The sequence below is a fragment of the Vicia villosa genome, linkage group LG1 (assembly GCF_029867415.1).
Source record: "Vicia villosa cultivar HV-30 ecotype Madison, WI linkage group LG1, Vvil1.0, whole genome shotgun sequence".
Lineage (NCBI taxonomy): Eukaryota > Viridiplantae > Streptophyta > Magnoliopsida > Fabales > Fabaceae > Vicia > Vicia villosa.
This window is the reverse complement of record NC_081180.1, coordinates 141,143,971-141,166,745: the sequence shown is the minus strand read 5'-3', so window position 1 is coordinate 141,166,745 and position 22,775 is coordinate 141,143,971. Positions and strand designations below refer to the sequence as shown.

Below are 22,775 nucleotides of genomic sequence, written 5' to 3'. Positions count from 1 at the left end.
TAGTACGTAATTCAATAATTTTTAAAATAAAAAAAGTTAAATAGTAGTTAAGTGATGTCTTAGATTTCTATATTCACCGTATATATATCAAATTCAAGTATTGATTATGCACTCTCAAAGTATTAGTGTTGTATCTAAAGTTTAAACGGATTACTCATGTTTAAATTTTTTTCTAACTTTTGATTTATTATTACCGTGGTTGAGAACATGAAAAACTAAATTTAAATCATATCAAAAATAAATTATTATAAAAGAATTATTAACAAATATTTTCAAAAAACTAAATTATTAAATTGGTTTTTTTTTAGCGGTTCTGGTTCTCGTGAATTTCACTATTGTCATTTTATTATATATTTATATTTAATTTAATCTTTTAAAAAAATTGATGACCCTAACCACTTTGCATTGCTGATAGGTCATAGGTGTTTCTCATAGTGAGTTTTAAATTCAGTTCATCTGATACTTTAACTACAACTTTTACTTTTAAAAAAATACTCAAACTAATTTCAAGGTGCAATTATTTATAAATAACAAATTAATTTATATACACAATCACTACAGTATGGTTCTACAATTCTATATTAGATTTAAACTTATTATTAAAGAAAAAACACTTCATTTCTCTTTATTCATCAATTCCATCCCAAATCGATGTTCTCCCAATACTAAGGTTGTCCCAAATTGTCTTGTTCATTTGTTGGAGGATAAGATTTTAATGCTAGAAAGCATTAATTTGATTAATTTGATGACAAATGTGTACGTGCAAAAGTGTATAACAAAGTTGATAAGTTTTCTAAAACATTGGGATATAAGGTTTCTAAACTTAAATATTTATATATGCTAAGTTTGCGTAGCTGGAGTTAAGGATGCAGAAGAAGTAGGGAGGGTAGGATGAGCAGGGAGTGGAACTAAAGTAGATTTAATGGTTAATAGTAGTTTACCCCTGTAATACGAACGTGTTTCAGTTTATCCTCCACGGTTGTCAAATACAGGTTTTGACAACGGTTTCTTTATAAAAATCGTTGCCAAAAGATAGGGAGGGGAAAAAAGCAAAATTCGCTGGGGTGAATTACTATTAACCCTAGATTTAATGGCCACTTGCTGACTTTCATTTGAATTTAGTTTTATTTTGTCAGAGGGAAACAAATTTTTAGTTAAAAAAAATGCAAAGATGAAAAATAAGATTACTGTTTGACTATACTTTAGTTTTCAATATTTTTTCTTCTTAATGTTATTTTTGGTTAATCTCTTGTTTTTTTGGCCACACCATCTCAATATAGTTTTATTTGTCTAAAATTGTTTTTCCAGAAACATTGTTATATTGATTTTCAAATTTTAGACTATGATGTGAAATAAGTTTAAAAGACAAGTCGAGAATTTCCAACTTTTGAGTTGAAAAATAACAAATTTTGAAAATTTATGATTTGTTTCCCTTAATTAATAAATATTGTGTGACTTGTAAATGTAATGTAGAAAATACATATTACAATTCCTATTTCTGTTGCGTTTATAATGGAGGTAAATATGCACCTTATTCATAGGTGATTATAGATATTAAAGTAGGAAGTATGAGAAATTACAATGAATATAAAATCAACATCACTTTGGAAACCAACATTATAATATTTGGTATAATTTTTTTTAATAATGGTGATTCAAGAATAATTGTCTATAATTTTTGCATGTCCAATGTTATGTAATTATCTTGTTGAAATAACTTTCAAATTGCATTCACCTTATAATTAGTTTTAAACTACATGTTTCTTTTTTATTAGATTTAAAATTATGGATAAAGAGTAGATTAAACTTCCCACGCTTAATTCAAAATATAAGAAAACCTTATGTCCTTTTATTAATTAAATGTAAAACTCATTTTGGAAAAGAAAAAAGTGGTTCATGATCACTTGTTAAATTCAAGGTTTCTCCAAGGTTATTATGTTTGGGTTGACCGTGAAGAGCAAATAACATAGTCAATGGAAATTGATGATCTTGTACAAGATAAAGGGGTCTCACGTTACGACATTGATGATTTACTTTACTATACATTAGATGTGATGCAGAAGTTGATGGTGGAAACAAAGACCCTAAATGGGAACGATAAAAATTCGTAACTGAGAACATTTATTAATAACCGCATGATTTAAAATCAGTATCTCAGATTCCACTATAATTTTAAGAGAAAATAATTAATAGATAGATTATGGCTTAAATACATATTACATAAATGCATATCTGAGCATTGATTTTAAATCGTATAGTTATTATTATAAGTTCTCATTCTTATAATAGCTAAAGTTCTCATTTGATACGTGTATATATATATATATATATATATATATATATATATATATATATATATATATATATATATATATATATATATATATATATATATATATATATATATATATATATATATATATATATATATATATATATGAGGACGTATCAAATGAGAACTTTTAATAATAACCATACAATTTAAACTCAATACTCAGATATGCATTTATGTAATATGTATTTAAACCAGAATCTATCTATTAATTATTGTCTCTTAAAATTTGAGTGGAATCTGAGACATTGATTTTAAATCGTATGGTTATTAATAAAAGTTCTCAGTTCTTATAATAACTAAAGTTCTCATTTGATACGTCCCCATATATGTTTGTGTGTATATATATATATATATATATATATATATATATATATATATATATATATATACTAATTTTTCAGTAAAAAAGACTAAATTGTTGTGTTGCCTCTTAACAATTAATTTAATATTAAAAATATCTTAATTAATATATTATTTTTAAATTTATTTTGCTTATATATTTTTCATAAAATTTCAATTTAGGTAATGATAGAAATAAGTATGTTTTAAAAATGGAAAGATCTATCTCATATAAGTTAAAAACGTTTCATATGTGTATGACCAAATTCTTAACATATAATTTGCTTTAACTATAATTTATTTGACTAACATACATGTCATATATGAAAATTAATCAATTATTTTTGGTTACGGAATATTTTAAATTTAAAAAAAAAATATTTGAAATTTGAAATTTATTATTTATATAAATTAACAACATTAATATCATACTATTAATAATACTCAAGTTACAGGTCAAAATATTGAATATTAACGGGAACAAGAAGTTATTGATCAAAACTATTTGAAATTAACGGGAACCTAAGGTTACAGATTAAAATATTGAATATCAACGAGAACATAAAATTATTGATCAAATTATTGAATATTAACGGAAACATGAAGTTACTTATTAAAATATTGAATATTAACAGGAACATGAAATTACTGATCAAATTAGTGAATATTAACGGGAACCTGAAGTTACTGATTAAAATATGGAATATTAACTAGAACATGAAATTACTGAAGAAAATATTGAATATTAACAGGATCATGAAATTATTGATCACAATTTTAATTATTAACGGGAACCTGAAGTTACTAATTTAAATATTGAATATTAACGGGAACATGAAATTAATGATAAAAAAATAACTATTAACGGGAACATGAAGTTACTCATCACAATATTGAATATTAATCACTCATTGCGAAATAGTGCTAAGTTACAATATTTTCCCCCACCTATCCGTGATGTTAAGTATGCTTCAATGTGTTTTAGAAAATTATTTGTAAATCACATACCAACAACATCCAAGAATCCATAAGTATCTGATTTATTTAATTCTATACAAATACGGTGAATGTATCTAAAAGATTACAAAAGTTTAAAAAAAAACTTGCAGTAACCATATTTTCAGCCACTGATTTCTAATAATCATATCCTTTATAATTTTAGGATAGGTAAAGAAACACTCGAACTCTGGATCATGTTCTAGCACAAGAAGAATTACGTCTAGATTTGTCTTGTCTATAAGGTCACATACCATTTTGGTATATGATGCTTCAGAAGGATCCAATAACTCGTTATGCATCTCTGGTAGCGCGATTGAACAACTTCCTTTTATGCTTGCACCACGTACAATAGTTCTTTCCGGCAATTGATCATCTTCATCTTCATGTGTACACTGTGGGACGTTTCCACTAATTCTCTAAATCATAAAAATAACAGGTACACAAAACAAAATCAACACAATATGTAAAATAGATTTCATATATCACAATATTCTCACATACTGCATATAAGTCTTTTATTTCTTCCACGTCATTCGTACGATTTTCCCGCTCTACTGCTAACGCACCTTCAAATTGTTTCTTTTGATTTTCCAGCTTCTTCTCAAATTTTTCTATCGTTTCTTTTTGCACCAATTATGTGCTTTTTCTAAATGAACCAAACCCCACTCTCAGGTCGATGTCATCTCCAGCGTCAGGTTTTGAGCATTTAAAAATTAAAAAAATCAAAAAAATATATCACAAGGCTTGATTAAAAAACTGTGGTGATATATAATTTATTTTAATGTAATTTTATTAAAAAGTTGCTAGGTTTAAGATATTTAAAAATTAAAAAAATGAAAAATATATCAAATCGGTTGGATAAAACAATTTGGGTGATATCACTTTTATTTTTTTATCTAAAAATAAATAAAAAAGATAGGCACAACTAAAATATTAAAGAAATCACGAATTTGCTGGCGATGAGATTCAAACCCATAAAATGTTAAAGATATCATCATAGTTGTTAACTGTCAACAATGGTTGAATAGAGAATGTAACTGCCATAACAGAAAGCTTCCATAGTGTGCAAGAAGAAGAAGATAAGAAGAAGGAAAGAAAGAAGCTAAACCATTCTATTCAACTCAATGAAAATTCAATTTTTCTGCATGTACTTGATATCATAGAAATGGTAAGTTATTCTTTAACTCACTAACTATGACAAGCCTACCATGTCATCATTATTGTTATGATTATTCCTCTAAAGTAGAGTTGTCTTGAACGAGAATGAATAGTTTCTACTTAGTTCAATTCAAATCAACACTTTAATATGTTAATATGTGAGGGTAAAAAACAATAACAATCAAATAGGCGGACTTTAGCAAAACTAATCAATAAACATATAAGTAATAGAAAAAATAAGACGATAAAAGTCGAAAAGTTTGTTTACTCAGTTCGAGCAAAAGATCTACGTCTCGGAGAGAGAGCAACTCTCCAATTCACTATACGCATAAAGTTGTTTCCATAGATTACAAATGAGTTATAAAAATATAGCATTCGCTTTCAGAGTTCCCAAGAACAAACACTAAAGGCTCCCAATAACTCTTAATATACGAATCACTCAAACCTAAGGTAACAAGAAGTATTGACTGACCCTTCAAGATTAACACTCCAACATTAAAGCCAATATGAAATTAATAGTACCTTCCTTACCATAAAGAAGGACATCCTTAAAGTGCTCGAAGTATCTGGGTAATAAACTCAACTAGAGCATAACCTTGTCCTCATCACCAATCTTTACTTCAATATTCTAAAAATTATCAATAATCTTTTGAAAATCTTCCAACTACTCCACTATGGTCTGGCTCCCCACCATTCAGAATGAATAGAGTTATTGTTTCAGACACAACATGTGAGCCAAATACTTGGTCATATATAATGATTCAGGTTTTTCCCACATCACAACCGTAGTTTCGTCCCTAGTAACTTCTCTTAAAACTTAATCCCCGAGGCACGAGATAATGACACTCCTGACCTTATCCACCATCTCGGTCTTCTGTACTTATGCTAGTAGGACTGCAGGCATCAAAGCTTCACCCTTCAAAGCATCAAAACACTTCTCTTGAATTAAAATTGCTTACATCTTGTTTACTCTGAAAATTGGTAAACACTAAACAACCTCTGGTCTCCAACAAAATGGTTAACTTGCAGGGTCAACCATTGAATCTTAAGACAAGTGCTATTTTGTTTGGATTATGTTTTCTTGGGTGTTGAACATTTTGACAGCGTTCATAGTTTAAAGATTTGTTTGTTTCGAATGATATGACTTGTAGAAATGTAAAGGAAAAGTAATAAAGAGTACTTTTAAAAGAAAATTGCAATGAAAAGGTAAATTCTAGAAATGTAAAATAAATTGTCAATTGGAATGTAAATATGGTATTTTTACATGTACATTATCAATGACTCTTTTCTCAATTTAGCAAATATTTTTAGTATTTGTGAGATTTTGTACAACGAATGAACACACATAAATCCTAACACTAAGACACATATATATACTAAGTCGAAATAACTGCTAATCAACGGTCTTTTTATCAGAGAATGACACATTTCGCTCGGTATGTCTTCCTTTTGTCTTGAGATTACACGTGTCTCCTCTTCGAAACTAGATATGGATGAAAAATAGTTATCTCTTATTCAAATTCAAAACTCTTCGTCGAATGGAACTTGTTGTTCGTCAAATTTTTACTTAATCTTAGAAAATATTTCTAAGTCCCATCTAACTTTTCCCTCTCATAAAAGATGACTTTGTTTAGAAATTTCCAACAAGCTTTCTTGTCAAAAACTTAGAACATCTTCAAACATATTTCCTTTTTACTTATCATGTCAAACTAAGCTTGGCGTCGAAACTCCCAGCTAACACATCTCAACTTTTCACAACCTAAAGTTGTTGTTTTCAGAAAATTTCTCGATCTACCATTGACCCATGATGCTCACTTGGAAACCTCCCCTTTGCCCCATGATGGGCGCTATTGTTTTGATAATTACAAGGTTCATTTTAAATGAACACTTTGATATATAAGGGCAACTAACAACAACTACCAAATAAACGACCTTCAACAATAATAATCAATAAGCAAAAGTAACAGGAAAAACTAAGGCGAGAAAAGGCAAAATGTTTGATTACCTAGTTCGATCAAATGATCTACGTCTAGGGGAGAGAGCAGATCTCCAATTTACTATACTCATAAATTTGTTACGAGATATTACCAATAAGTTACAAGAAAATAATTTCCGCCTTTAGAGTTCCCAAGAACAAACGCTATAGGCTCCCAAGAACTCTCAATATATGAATCCCTCAAACCCAAGGTAACAAGAAGTATATTGAGTGACCCTTTAGATAACTCTAAAATAATTCCTTTAATTTCTAAACCCTTATTTTTTCCCTTTTTCTTTAAAGCTCTAAAATTGTCATACTATAATAACAAAAGACGTACATATTTAAAATTGCTAAAACCCAACTGATCCATAACAAAGGAAAAAAAACCACTAATTATTAGAATAAACTATTATAAATATTTAATAATATTTTTTATATTAATTTAGATTATATATATATATATATATCCAATTTCCTAAAATTAAATAAATGAATCTGCAAACCCGATATAGCGAATTTCCTGAACCTGATAATCTTGCTACTTTTCAATTTCTTAAAATTTGACAATCTCAAAACTTTTTTTCCTTAACTTCATCACTTATGATTGTAAGGTATAATTCAACATTTTTTTGTGTAAGCAAAATATATTAATAAGGAGAACTAAGGGTTCTCCAACCCGATTACACGAAAAGACAGAAAAACCAACCGGTAAAGAAAAATACAAACCAAAGCCAATTACGAGAGGAAACGAAAGGGATCCTTAACGAACTCGTAAAAGGAGTAATTGAAATAATTAATTTTCCCATGAAAGGACCACCTCCATGCCAACTCCTTAATGTTCCAAACAGTGTTATTCACACTCCAATTAATCTTCCTAAAGCAAACCCTGTTCCTTAAAATCCAAAGAGTCCAAGTGGTGGCGAGCCACACGATACCTGATCTTTTTTCGTTGACATAATTTTGATGAAAACATTTGTGCCACTCCATAAAACTAGACAAACTCTCTTCCTCCTCCGGATCCCCTTTTCCAACCCACCAAGCGATCTCATTCCACACCTTCTTAGACACCTTACAACCAAGGAATAAATGATTACTACTTTCCAAAACACTTTCACACAAAGGGTAATTAAGATTATCTAAAGAGAAAGGTAAGCCTCTAAGCATCAAAAGATTCTTTGTAGGAAGTCTATCATGAAAAAGCCTCCAACCAAAAGCTTTAATTCTAAACGGCACCTCCATTTTCCAAATGAACCCGAAACCTTCATCACATCAATTAAAAGACCCAAAAGTAGTACGAAGTCTTTCATAATGCCCATAACAAGACGCAAGCGAAATATCCAAGCCCGCATTGCCCTTCCAAACCACTTGATCCTTACCTTCCTCCCACCCATTGAAAACTTCAACCCTACTTTTCAAATTCCCAAAAAGATTCAAACTAACGGGATCCTCCAAGAAAGCGTCGGAAATCCCGAAATTACCCCACCTCCACTCACCTTCTACCCACCCGCCCATACCCGCTACCGAAACATTCTTCAAGCTAGATAACTTAAACAAATCCGGAAACTCCGCTTTTAAAGATGAACCACCTTCCAACCAAATAGAATCCCAAATTGGAGTGTTGAAACCATTATGAATGTCAAACTTATTGCACTCCACCATTGGGTCACTAATGGAAGAAGATCCCACTTTTAAAATGTCCTTCCACCAAAACGAAGAGGAAGAGGGCTCTTTAAAATATCTAGCATTACCACACACTTTTAAAGATAGATCTCCATACCTAGCTTTCAAAATATTAAACCACAAAGCGTTATGTCCTTGAAGAATCTTCCACCTCCATTTGTTGAGAAGAGCCAAGTTAAATTCCGCAATATTTTTCACTCCTAAACCCCCTTGCTCGAAAGACTTGGTCACCACCTCCCACTTCAACCAATGAATCCTCCTCTTCTCTTCCACCCCTCCCCATAAAAATCTACTTTGGATGCTCTTAATCTTTTGAACCACTTTCCTTGGCATTTTATAAAAGGACATAGAGAAAATAGCTAAAGAACTAAGAATGGACTTCAAAAGAGTAATTCTCCCACAAAGATTCAAGAAGCGATTCGACCAACTTTCCAACAGATTCTTCAACTTATTAACAAGAGGATCCTAAGTGGCTTCCTTCCTAGGATTAGAACCAATATGGATCCCAAGAAAACAAAAATTACTCTCTTCCTTTGTGCAAGAAAGAAAGTGAGAAGCCGCCTCCAAAAAATACTTGTTGGTATTGATGCCAATCAACTTACTTTTATGAAAGTTGATTCCGAGACCCGAAACAATCTCAAAGGCTCGAAGCACCGCTTTAATCGCCCAAACATGTTTCCAATTACCCTCCCCTACCAGCAAAGTGTCATCCGCAAATTGAAGGATGTCCATCGCACACTCTCCTTTAATTTTGAAAGTTTGAAATTCCCCCACTTCAAAAGATCGTCTTACTAAACCCGAAAGGCCTTCCGCCACCAAAACAAAGAGGAAAGGAGAAAGAGGATCACCTTGTCTCAATCCTCTAGATACCGCAAACTCCTTGGTTGGACTACCATTAACAAGGACCGACATATTACTATTGAAAACCAATAACTCCATCCACTTCATCCATTTCTCTCCAAACCCCATCCTTCTTAACATATACCTAAGGAAGTTCCAACTAACCTTATCACACGCTTTTTCGAAATCCACTTTGAAAAGCAAACAGTTTTTTTTCTCCTTTCTCGCAAAATCCACCACTTCATTAGCTACTAACACTCCATCCAAAAGTTGCCTTCCAGGAACAAAAGCACTTTGGCAAGGAGAAATGATGGAATCTAAAACCCCTTTTAATCTTCCCGCCAAAAGTTTAGCCACAACTTTGTACATACAACCCACCAAACAAATTGGCCTATAATCGTCCAAAGATAAAGGATTATTGGACTTTGGAATTAAAGTAAGAAACGAAGAAGTCACCGCCTTGGATATGGTTCCACCTTCGTAAAAGTAATGAAAAAATCTAATGAAATCATCTTTAATAATACTCCAACATTTCTTAATAAAAAGAAAGGAATACCCGTCCGGCCCCGGACTCTTAGTCCCACCATAATCCCACACCGCCTTTTTAATTTCCTCCTAAAGAAAAGGTTTCTCAATCTCCATCCCCACCTCCCTACTAATACCTTTGAAAGAAATACCATCCAACAACGGCCTATACTCCTCCGGTTCCAATAATTTACTCTCGAAATGATTGAAAACCACATCTTTAACATCCTCCACCCCTTCTACCATCTTACCCAAGTGAAGAATCGGGCCTAAATGATTAACTTTTCTTCTTTAATTCATTACTTTATGAAAAAACCCATTATTCGCATCACCCTTTTTCATCCAAGTCGATCTAGATTTTTGAATAAGCATATTTTCTTTGATTCTCAAATTCCTCCAAAATTTACTACAAGCTTCCCTCCTCATATCAAGAACCTCATCGAAAGAAGAAGAAAATGTTGCCAATCTCTCATCCGCTAAATTCATAACACGCACCCCTTCTTCCATGTCTAACTCTATCCTCCCGAACACCTCGATATTCCACTTTTTGAGTTTATCCTTTAAAAGTCTAAGCTTCTCTTTCAAAACAAAATCCCCTCTTCCTTCTACCTTCAATCCTTTCCACTCTTTTTCCATAAAAGGAACAAAAGAATTGAACGAGAACCATTCGTTTTTGAATCTAAAAGGTTTTGGACCCCAATTAGACGCATATTTCATAATCCAAATTGGGCAATGGTCCGAAATATCCCTATCTCCAATAAGTTGGCCGATCATGTCCCATTTACTCACCACCATATTTGATAAAAGAAAGCGATCGATTCTACTCGTCGATTTCCCATATCCACTAAACCAAGAAAAATTTCTCCCTTTACAAGGAATGTCCACCAAGTTACTATTGAAGATAAAATCCGCAAACAATTCCACCTCTTTTTTATTGACCACCATCGACCTCCCCTTCCTTTCTCTATCATTTTTTATCGCATTAAAATCTCCCCCTATGATCCATTCTCCATCCTTAAAAACCTCCTTCAAAGCCAACAAATCGTTCCAAAGAGCTATCTTTTTACTCAAATCACAAGACGAGTACACATTTATAACATAATAAAAATTATCATTCCAACAAGCCTTAATACCCAAAAAGCCCCCTCCTTTAAAACTATTCACAACCTCCACATTGTCAATGTTCCAAAGAGTAATCATTCCTCCCGATCTACCACACGAATTTGAAAAGGAAAATCCCACCTCCGATGTGTTCCAAAAACTCTTGGCCACCATGTCATTCATATTAGTAATTTTGGTTTCTTGAATCATGAAAATGTCCGCTTTGCCCCTTGAAATCAACGTACTAACCCTCCGTCTCTTGAGTTCATTCACTCCCCCTCTTATGTTCAAAGATCCAATAATCATCGCTTCATCATATTCATCTCCCTCCTAACAACTCCGCCATTTCTTTCCCCTTTTTCTAAGTCATCAATCCTACTAACTAGTTTGCTTTTACCTTCCGCATCGACCACTCCCAAAGCAACAATAGCGGACCAAAGTTTGTCCCCTATATCCTTATCCAAATGCTCCCATTGTCTCGTATTGTTCCTACCAATATCGGACTCCTCCTTTTGATCACCATAACACACCGACACACTTCTACTATTTTGATTATCCGAATTCCTATCATCACTCCTCCCCAATTTCCCTTTTTTAATCTCATCACCATCCTTGTTAACTTGAAAAATACTCCTTCCTCTTTTACTATACTTCACCATATTATTACTCCCATTTGAAAATCTCCCACTTTTTTTACCTGCACCTCCCATAACATTAATCTGCCTCCATTTCACTTTTTTTTACCCCACCTTCAGCCCCCTTCAAATTCAAAGAACAAACCACCCTCGACGTATCCGAAACCGAATCGAGACAGCATAATGGATTCCTTTGCTTTTGCCCCACCCCCACATCCTTCAAAGAATCGGTTGAGTTGCTCCCTCCCAACAACCTAAAATCGCGCGCCCGTACAACTGCGTTGTCGAACTTTCCTTCCTCCCCTTTGTTAACAACAGAATTAGAAATAAAAAAATCACCACATGCACTGCCTGCCGCATAAGACCCTGTTTTTCCAACCTTTTCTTTAGGAGCCGTGTTAATTCCGACTAAAGAAACGCTATTGTTCCTACAAACATTCACATTGGCAGAACTAATAGAAAACTGTTCTATACTATCTTCAGACCCTACTAACCTATAATCATCTTCACCTACCAGCAAATTTCCATTATCTAATTTAGCAGAATCAGATGAAGAAGAAGAAATGGCATTAGACGTACCTGTACCTGCACCGATACGAATCTGGCCTAGAGCATCCTCCCTCAGCGTGAGTGTGAACTTCTTACCGTCAATGCGCACAAACACTGAATTTGGAGCTTTGAATGTCAATGGTACCTTCACCATAATCCGAACCACATCTAAAGCCTGGCCCTTAACAGTGTTATCATCCATACATTTAAAGGTTCCCCACTTTCCTGCCAATTCAACAAAAAATTCAGGCTGCGACACATGAGACGGAACCCCGTACACGCTAAGCCAAACATCCCGATACTCATCCACTATCCCTTCTTCCCATTTCTTGACATCGCAAAACCACGTCCTCCACCACGTTTCCTCCTCTCCAATGAAATCCTGAATGTAACCCTCTTCCAACTCTTCCATCAAGCACAAATTACCCCCCCAGAGGAGTGATTTTAATAGCATAAATTCCCTCCATCTCCAAGTGTGTTTGAATGTTGTAAGCTGAACCAGGAATCACAGTTGTGCCTATAAAAGCCTTGGAAAGTTTCTGTTTTCGTTCAGCACACAAACTGAAACTGAAAAGAATATCCTCCTTATCGCCCCCGATGCCGGGCTCGACATTGTTGTCCCTTAACACGTTAGCATAATATCTCCCATCGTTCTTCACCTCCATCCATCCCTTAATATTGCCTTTTCTCTGCTCAGCGAAGAAATATCTCTTCTGCAGCCTGACCTGCAAAACGCCCCCTTTCACTCTTCAAACATTCTCATCCCTCTGAAAACGTGGAAGATTCACATGGAGTTTCTTCCCCTCTACCACAATGTTGTCTAATCGAACACCCAATCTTCTGCCATTTTCCACTTCGATAAAACGCGCGAATCCGTAACGTTTACCAAATTTGTTTCTCCATGGTGCTAATGAAACCTCCACAACATTTCCAACACACCCAAACAACTTGAACAGGTCCTTTGCTGATGAAGCCTCAGGAAACTCCGAAACGTAAAAGGATGTCAACTCCAAACTCTGATCTGAACGATTGCGGTTTCTTCCTCCAAACGGGAACGAGTCCCACTGCTGAGTCTCCCTCCCCTTTCTTCTTCTGTGCGAAACCTGCTTCCATCCTTCTTCTTGCGCTTTCGAATGGTTCTCGTTCATGGAGAACGACTAAATCCCTAACCCCCTTTTAGAGAGAGGTCAGAGGAAAAAGTTCCTAAAGAGAGAATCTTGTTTTTTTCACTGTATTGAGATCGTTAGATAAAATTAGTTTAAGGGAAAAGTTTCCTTGTATAATTTAGATAATGTCTCTCTTTTCTTTTTTTCCTTGTACAATCAGGTTGATAATTGTATGAAAAAATATTTAAAAAATACTTTAGAACAATTCAACTTATTCTAGACCATTCTTTACCATTCATTGTTCTGAACAAATTTTCTTGCAGCAATGCATTCTCCTGTCCATATTTCATTCCGTATTTGGTTTTCTTTAGTTGTTTCTTTACCATGCCTTTAGATAACTCGCTACTTGCCAAGTCTCTAAGTCTCTAACTGGAAATAGTATAAACTCTAATTAAAACTACACAAAAAAAGGAAAAATACGCACCTTAAAACTGTTGTGCGATGTAGTCAACTATAACATAGTTATGAAAAAGTTATACAATATATCACATTTGTATAAACAATGCAAAATAATAATATAATAATGAATGATATAAAACAGCATTTTACTTTAGAATTATTGATCTATTGGAGATATCACATTTTGCATAAGCTTGTACTAGTCTTACGGAATGAATTGTCGTAAGTGATTTTAGCCAAGTTGTTTGATGATTGACTTTTAGTAGATCATTTTTATATTTTTAGTTTATTATTATAATTAATAATAATAATTATAATAATAATAATTATAATAATAGTTTAATATTTGTGAGATATTGAATCGAACTCTAGTATGGTCGAATGATAGCTTCTTGACTCGACAAGATTAATGATAGCTTCTTGACTCGACAAGATTAATGATAGCTTCTTGACTCGACAAGATTAAGCATGAAGTCGAAGGTTGTTCACATGCTGGTGTCGAAGATGCTAGGGTTGTTAGCATGTTAAATTAGGGTTAGTGTTTAAATCCTAATTTGTTAAGTTAACTTGTTTACTAAATTGGCTTGTGCAATGGTCCTTGTGGAAAAAGCCTATTAGTTAGTATGTTAAGTTTTATTATAAATAGCATACTAGTCTCTCATCATTGCACACAACAAATCCTAATTTAGAGTGAGAGAAGTTATGTGTTATTCTTATAAACTTGTAATCTTGTTTTCGAAGAGAAAGTAAAAGAATAGCAGTTATAACAAATTCTTGTGTTCTTCTTCTTCCTTGTTCTTTATTCTTTTCTTGTTTTATACTTTGTTCTTGACAATGAATTCACAACAAATTGGTGCGGTGAGCATGGAGAAGATGCCTTCAACAAAGTATGAGATTGAAAAGTTCACCGGAGTGAATGATTTCGGTTTGTGGCGCTTGAAGATGAAAGTCCTACTGGTTCAGTAGTGTTGCTTGGAAGCGTTGAAGGGAGAGGCAGTCATGAATGCTGAATTAACTGCAACGGAGAAGACAACTATGATCGAGAAAGCACACAGCGCAATTCTGTTGAGCCTTGGTGATAAGGTTCTCCGGCAGGTATCAAAGGAGACGACGACATTAGGGTTATGGGTGAAACTTGATAGTTTGTATATGACCAAATCGCTGGTAAATCGACTCTACTTGAAGCAAGCTTTGTATTCATTCAAGATGATTGAAGACAAAGTGTTGGCTGAGCAGTTGGATATGTTCAACAAGCTGATTCTTGATCTTGAAAATATTGATGTGAATATCGATAATGAAGATCAAACGCTGTTACTATGGTGCGCTTTGCCTCGATCACATGCTCACTTCAAAGAAATTCTCATGTATGGAAGGGAGTCCCTGACCTTTGAAGAAGTTCAATCAGCCTTGTATTCTAAGGACTTGAAGGAACGAAAGGAGCATAAACCTTCGACTGTTGGTGAAGGTTTGGCCGTTAAAGGAAAATTCTTGCGAAAGGATGGTAAGTTCGACAAGAAGAAAGACAAAAGTCAGCAGAAGTCTTATAGTGGCGAAGCATCTGGTATTCGATGCTATCGTTGTAAGAAGGAGGGTCACACAAGAAAGGTATGCCCTAAACGCCTGAAAGATCATGGAGGTAAGGATAATGGCAATGCAACCATTGTTCAAGATGATTTCGAATCATCTGATGTTCTTGTGGTTTCAAGCAGTGACTCGAGAAGAGAGTGGATTATGGATTCAGGTTGCACTTGGCACATAACTACAAACAAAGACTTGTTCGAGGAATTGTGTGATCAAGATGGTGGATCAATACTGCTGGGAAACAACAAAGCTTACAAGATTGCAGGTGTTGGATCTATGAGATTCAAGCTCCATGATGAATCAATAAGGTTGTTGACTGAAGTCAGGTATGTTCCTGATTTGAAGAGAAATTTGCTTTCTCTTGGTGAATTCGACAAGAAAGGATATGTTTTCCAAGGAGAGAAAAGTATCCTATGAATCATGAAAGGGTTGAAAGAAGTCTTGAGAGGTGCGAGGAAACAAGGCTTTTATACCCTTGAGGCTGAAGTTGTAAGTGGTTCGACGAATGTTGCATCCACAAAACCGTTTTCGAAGACAAAAATCTGGCACATGAGATTGGGCCATGTCAGTGAAAGGGGTCTGGTCGAATTAGGGAAACAAAATCTTCTTGGTGGAGACAAAGTCGAAAAGTTGATGTTTTGTGAACCCCGTGTACTTGGAAAATCTTGTAGAGTGAAGTTCAACAAAGGCAAACAAAGAACACATGGATCCCTTGATTACATCCATGCTGATCTTTGGGGGCCTGTAAGGTGTCCATCACATTCAGGAGCAAGGTATTTTCTATCCATAGTTAATGATTATTCCAGGAAGTTATGGGTATTCATCCAGAAGACTAAGGATGAAACTTTTGAGAATTTCATAAGTTGGAAGACTCTAGTCGAAAATCAAACTTGCAGGAAGGTCAAGAGGTTGAGAACCGATAATGGCCTTGAGTTTTGCAATGAGGCATTTGACATCTTTTGTGCTTCCTCTGGTATTGCAAGGCACAGAACTACTACAGGTACTCCATGGTAAAATGGTTTGGCTGAAAGGTTTAATCGAACTATTTTGGAGAGAGTCAGATGCATGTTGACGAGTGCTGGATTAAAGAAGGTGTTTTGGGCTGAGGCCGTTTCGACAGCAACATATCTGATAAATAGATGTCCTTCGATAACGTTAGATATGAAGACACCTGAAGAAGTTTGGTCGGGACATCCACCAGATCTCGACAAACTGAGAGTATTTGGCTGCGTAGCCTATGTTCATATTAGGCAAGACAAGGGCGAACCTAGAGATCCAAAATGCATGTTCATAGGATACCCTGAAGGAGTCAAATCTTATAGGCTATGGTGCCTAGAGCCAGGTCACAGGAGGTGTATCACCAGTCAAGATGTATTTTTCAATGAAGCGGAGATGGCTTTCAAGAAAACTGATGATGATGATGCTCAAAGTGCAAAAGAGCTGGAACAGGTAGAGATTCCTATTGAGGTGGAGCAAGTTGATGCTGAATTGCATACTCTAGATGAATTCGAAGAAGAAGCAGTAGATGCTGAGGAAGTTGAGGAAACTGTCAATGACTACCTATTGGTAAGAGATAGGTCAAGAAGAGTCATCAAGCCACCTCAGACACTTGGGTATGCAAATCTTATAGCTTATGCATTAATCTCTGCTAGTGAGGTTCTAGACAAAAAATCTAGAGATTTTAAGGAAGTTATGAGGATTTGAAATAAGACTGAATGGATGAAGGCCATGGATGATGAGATGAAATCTCTTCATGATAATCACACTTGGGAACTGATCAAGAAACCTGTTGGAGCAAGGTTAGTCAGCTGTAAAGGGACTTTCAAAGTTAAGGAAGGAATCGAAGGAGTGACGTCAAAAAGATACAAGGCAAGGTTAGTTGCAAGGGGTTTCACTTAGAAAGAAGGTGTCTGTAGCGGTGGAATTGGGTGAGACTAAAGCCATGGGAAAGACTTAGCTCATTTTTTTAAACAGAGTCACCACCGCGCTTTATTGTTTCCAAAAGGAATGAGAGAAAGAGCGAATAAAACCCATAGAAGTTTTTAAAATCAAAACTAATAAACTTATCAGAGATTTGGGTAAGGGGGTTTGTTATACAAGGGGAAGGTTTTAAGCACCCCTCATATCCATGGTACTCCATGGGAACCTCTTTGAAAATGTTATTGTTTTTGTTTTTACATACCCTTTGAAAATCCTATGTGAAACTTGTTTAAAATAGAGGGTGGGGATGGGAAAAGAAGTTTTTGAAAGTGAGCTCGGTAAGACATTGCATCTCAGGCCTACATACCCCTTTTAAAGAAAAGGGAAGTCAGAGCTTTTGTAGTTCCTTTTAAGAGCAAAATAAAAGGGGGCCAAAGTGGCCAAAATCTTTTTGGGTGTGAGCTTTAAAATACTCACAAGTTTTTTAAAAGAGGGTTAAGCTTTAAAATACTTAACAAGTTTAAAAGGATTAAGCTTTAACAATACTTAACAATTTTAAAATAAAAAGGGACCAAGCTTTAACAATACAAGGTCAACGGGTTAGGAGAACCAGAGGATTGGAATTCTTAGGAATCAAAGAGATGAAAGTAGAAGATATAGCCTTAGACAATGTTCCTCTAGCGTGAAACTCATAAAAGAACCTAAAAAAATAATTCTTGAGAAAGTCCCAACATCTACGTGAAAATTCTGGTATGACAGACTCGGATGTCAATCACGATGTCAAGACATCTGATCTGTTATTAATGTAGCACAAGCCGAATAGAAGGATCCCCCATTAGTTGATTACTCTTAGAAAAGAGTCAATGAGATCTGGGATCACACATGTTCAGTAGACATAACCAGATTATAATTTTTCAATGGTTCTATTCAGGAATAGCTAACACTTCTGAACCTGATGTTATAAACAAAGTCATAACATTCATAACTGAACAAACAATGCAGAAGATAAATAACATAGTTAATTGTTAACCCAGTTCGGTCTAACTACCTACTCTGGGGGCTACCAAGCTAGGAAGAAGATTCCACTATCAGTAATACTATTTTATATAAACAACCTCTGGTTTACAGATAAACAACCTATGGTTTACCTAGTCACTACCCAATGCAATCTTTATCTCAGAACTCCATCCAAGACAAGAAAACCTCCGCTCACTCCCTGGTGATACCTAACTGTTACAACCCTGTAACAACTATTTACATAATTAACAATGAACACATACTTGATCTTGCTTCACAGCTTCAATCAAGCTTACAATACTCAACTCTTACCTACAGGTTTCGAGTGAGGACAATCACTTCTCTAACCTACAGGTTTCGAGAAGGACAAGGCAGCCATCCCACAACCTGGGTGGTCTACCTATAGAAACCCTAATGACTACATCGTTAAAACCAGGTTTTCTATATCAAACTAGGTTACAAAGTTTCCTATTTATAACTTGATCCCAAATTGGATTTGGGCTTACAAATCGCAGCACTTTTGCTGTTACAAATATGCAAAAAGTGTTCTGCTACAAATAAGGTCTTTCAATCATGAGTTTCCTAATTTATCTCCTAAATTAGAAACTGCTGAATCTTCAATCTTCTGATCTGTTTCTTCAATTATTCTTTTGACCTTTAAATATGCGCCACATAGGATTACATAATATTCAAATAGAATATTCTGTATCTGTTAAATACAAACTGAATCTTTCTTCCAGTTCTGCAGGCGCGATGTCATGAATTAATGTCATGACATTCCATCTAACATCTTGCTTATACCTGTTTTTTTCTTTATAAACTTGCAAGATTCACATTTTGACCATTTACTGCTATTATATGTTTTAGCCAAACATTAGCCAATAATACAGGATAGACAGAGCATCAACAATATCCCCCTTTGGCTTATTTTGGCTAAAACTATTCTTGTAACAGTCAGCAGCAACTTCAACTTTCTAGACAACAAGGACTTGGTCATGTTTTGCTTTCAGTAGCAAAATCAGCATTTGTATCTCTCCCCCTTTTAGCCATAACATGACAAAGACCGACAATATGTCATATATTGCAATTGGATATAACGATTAATCCTGGGAGATACTTGTTGTCTGTGTCAAGAAATCCACTCCTAGCTCGAGTTCTCAAGAGAACCAAGACTGGATTCTTGCCGTTATTCCTTGGAACTCAGTACACAAATCACAATTTGTGTTCATAACTCAGATCACAAATCACAACGAAAATGATTCGTATAATGAAGGTTGTATATAGTGGAACATCTTTGTTGTTATTGCAGAAAAATCCATGGTAGAGACCATCAACATCCCCATCCCGTATTTTTCTTTTTCTGAGATGGTTTTGGTATAGTAACCCATCACAATACCAAACCTAGACTCGACTCACAAGAACGCACGCGAATGACATTTTGAGAGAGTTTGAGTTCTGCAATTCACGGAGATGCTATTATATAGCAAATGGAGATTATAGGAAATAACGATGGTCTTTTGTCTTGTTCAATGGTCAAACGGATAATTAGGAAACAGTTTCAAAAGCTATTACTCTTTCCAAAGCAGTTTTTGACTATTTTTCTGATAGAAGTTATCTTGAATTACCAGTGCATGCATACCATCACTTCATGTCGTCAGATGATAATGCAAAAAAATTTCTTTGCTGATCTTTGAGAATAAACATGACTTGAGTTATGTTCTGAGGTTTTTGTGTGACTTTATTCTTCTTTCTTCAAGATTAGTCTTTGAAGGACTTTTCAAATGGATAGAAGTAGAAAAACATTGTCTTTGCTGATCTTCATACTCTTTTACCCCCCCTGAGATATACAACTTTAGGACATCTTTGATGTTCGTCCTTGAAGTTTCCTTCATTTGGAATTTGCTACAGTTTTCAAGTTTAGAAACCTCAGTATGCTTGCTACACAAGATCCAGATTGCCATATTCTGTAACTTGAAATAGAAGAAACTATGATTGTATAACCATAAATTGATCTTTAATATACACGCCTGAGTTGTTTTATACAGACCTTGTAAATATCCAGCTCCCATCAAGATATTTAACAGAATCAGTATCCCACATCAGAGACTCTTGCCTTCTTCTTTGATGTGTGAAGATAATTGAGAACTCATGGTTAGAAGAACTTCTTATTAGCATCCAGGTTCTAAACCTAATAAGTACTAAGTCTCCCGTCAAAGTACTTACCAGCTTTTCAGTTAGAATTTGCTACTCACACTAGTTCATTCTGACTGATTACCTCTTCACATTTATACTTTCTGTTCTTGGCAAATAAATAAAATAACTGAAGATCTTGAGATGTTGTAACATCAGATGTGACATCATCCTTCATGATTCTTGGATAACATCTTTACATGTCAAATTGACAATACTCAGGTTAGTAATAGAATAATCCAATAATCAGCAATATCTAGACACATCAAGGGATAAAGTAGCCAGCATCTCACTAAGCTTTTCTTCAAACTTTCAATCTGATTTTGAGACGATGGATGCCATAGTCTGTACCTATAAAGGAGATTCCCTCAACTAGGTTTCTGGAACAAACTTAGATATAGCATGACACTAATTTTGTCAGATTCATCTGACTTCCTTGATTTACTAACACTACCCTTTCTGGATAACAACTAGGGCAGCACTAAATCTTAACCATATTTCACTGTGATAGAGACACAGTATTCAGCTCTAACAATTGCTATATGGTTATGAACATTTATCTGGTTTCGTTGATCAAAAGAAACTTACAGATATAGGCTCTTCAAAAGTACAACATAAAGGATTAGAAAGGAATACCTTTACGAGTTTTTCTTAGTGAAACTGAGCACATGTTAATCGTGTCCTGATTAACTTAGCCAGATGTCTCCTCTTCCAGACCAGGAGTAGGTTCCAAACCAATATTCTCACACTTCATTAGTTTAGCACCAGAACATCTGTTCTTCAGCTGGTAACTGCATACCAGTTTTTAATGTCCCAACATCATATAGGACATTTGTTCCTCCTTCTAGGAACACCTCAACCTTGAAGATTTCAAGGTACACACTTGCAGATAATTATGAATATCATTGATCAGTTGACATTCATAAGCTCTAATAAACCATGCCATTATGAGTGAACTTAAGAGGATACTCAAGTATCTTTGACACTTTAATTATAGCTGTCAATACCTTCCATACATTCTGTTGAACCTTCATAACCCTAGGGTTTCCCAGAGACTATGCAGCGGAAAATAGTCATACTTCAACAGAATTTACACAATGCTTACTTTAAGTGTTAGTAGTAAGCATGACAACTACAGATTGATTTCTACTCAACCTTGCACAATGCTTGCTTCTGCACCAAGCAACTGACTAAACCAAAATCCTGACTTGTCAAACTCACAAACAACAGAGGTTGCCTTATCAATATCTTCCCTCCCGCATGAAGGTTTTGATGAGCTTCTTCTCTATTCATAGATACCAGTCGAATGTGTTTTTAAATTCAAGATCTTCACTACCGCATGAAGTCCTTGGACTTAGCACCCCTCGTTCCAGCATCACAGCTCTTAGATCAGGTTGGTCTAATCATATAGATCCATCCTCCACTTCAAGGGACCATACGATATGAACATTTTTTGTTTAAACACTCTTCTACTTTTACCACAACTAAAATTTATCCCTTATGGATCTCATCCAGAAACAGACAGGATGTCTGCTCTGATACCAATTGAAAATTCTAGTATGACAGACTCAGATGTCAATAACGATGTCAAGACATCTGATCTGTTATTAATGTAGCACAAGCAGAATAGAAGGATCCCCCATTAGTTAATTACTCTTAGAAAAGAGCCAATGAGATATGGGATTACACATGTTCAATAGACATAACCAGATTATAATTTTTCAATGGTTCTGTTCAGGAACAGCTAACACTTCTGAACCTGATGTTATAAAAAAAATCATAACATTCATAACTAAACAAACAACACAGAAGATAAATAACACAGTTAATTGTTAACCCAGTTCGGTCTAACTACCTACTCTGGGAGCTACCAAGCCAGGAAGAAGATTCCACTATCAGTAGTACTATTTTATATAAACAACCTCTGGTTTACAGATAAACAACCTCTGGTTTACCTAGTCAATACCCAATGCAATCTTTATCTCAGAACTCCATCCAAGACAAGAAAACCTCTGCTCACTCCCTGGTGATACCTAACTGTTACAACCCTGCAACAACTATTTACACAATTAACAATGAACACATACTTGATCTTGCTTCACAGCTTCAATCAAACTTACAATACTCAACTCTTACCTACAGGTTTCGAGTGAGGACAATCACTTCGCTAACCTACAGGTTTCGAGAAGGACATGGCAGCTATCCCACAACCTGGGTGGTATACCTATAGAAACCCTAATGACTACATCGTTAAAACCAGGTTTTCTATATCAAACTAGGTTACAAAGTTTCCTATTTATAACCCGATCTCAAATTGGATTTGGGCTTATAAATCGAAGCACTTTTGCTGTTACAAATATGCA

At 34.8% G+C, this 22,775-nt stretch overlaps 1 protein-coding gene across 1 annotated transcript; it reads right to left on the bottom strand.

Moving 5' to 3' along the window:
- Positions 1-10,145: 10,145 nt before the first annotated feature.
- Positions 10,146-11,138, bottom strand: LOC131655832 (uncharacterized). The gene has a single exon (XM_058925639.1). It carries the CDS (start codon positions 11,136-11,138, stop codon positions 10,146-10,148), a length of 993 nt encoding a protein of 330 aa, XP_058781622.1.
- Between the last annotated feature and the right edge of the window lie 11,637 nt (positions 11,139-22,775).

Excerpts from the sequence above, each read along its gene's own strand:
- LOC131655832 (XM_058925639.1), bottom strand. The coding sequence starts at position 11,138 with ATGAATGACATGGTGGCCAAGAGTTTTTGGAACACATCGGAGGTGGGA.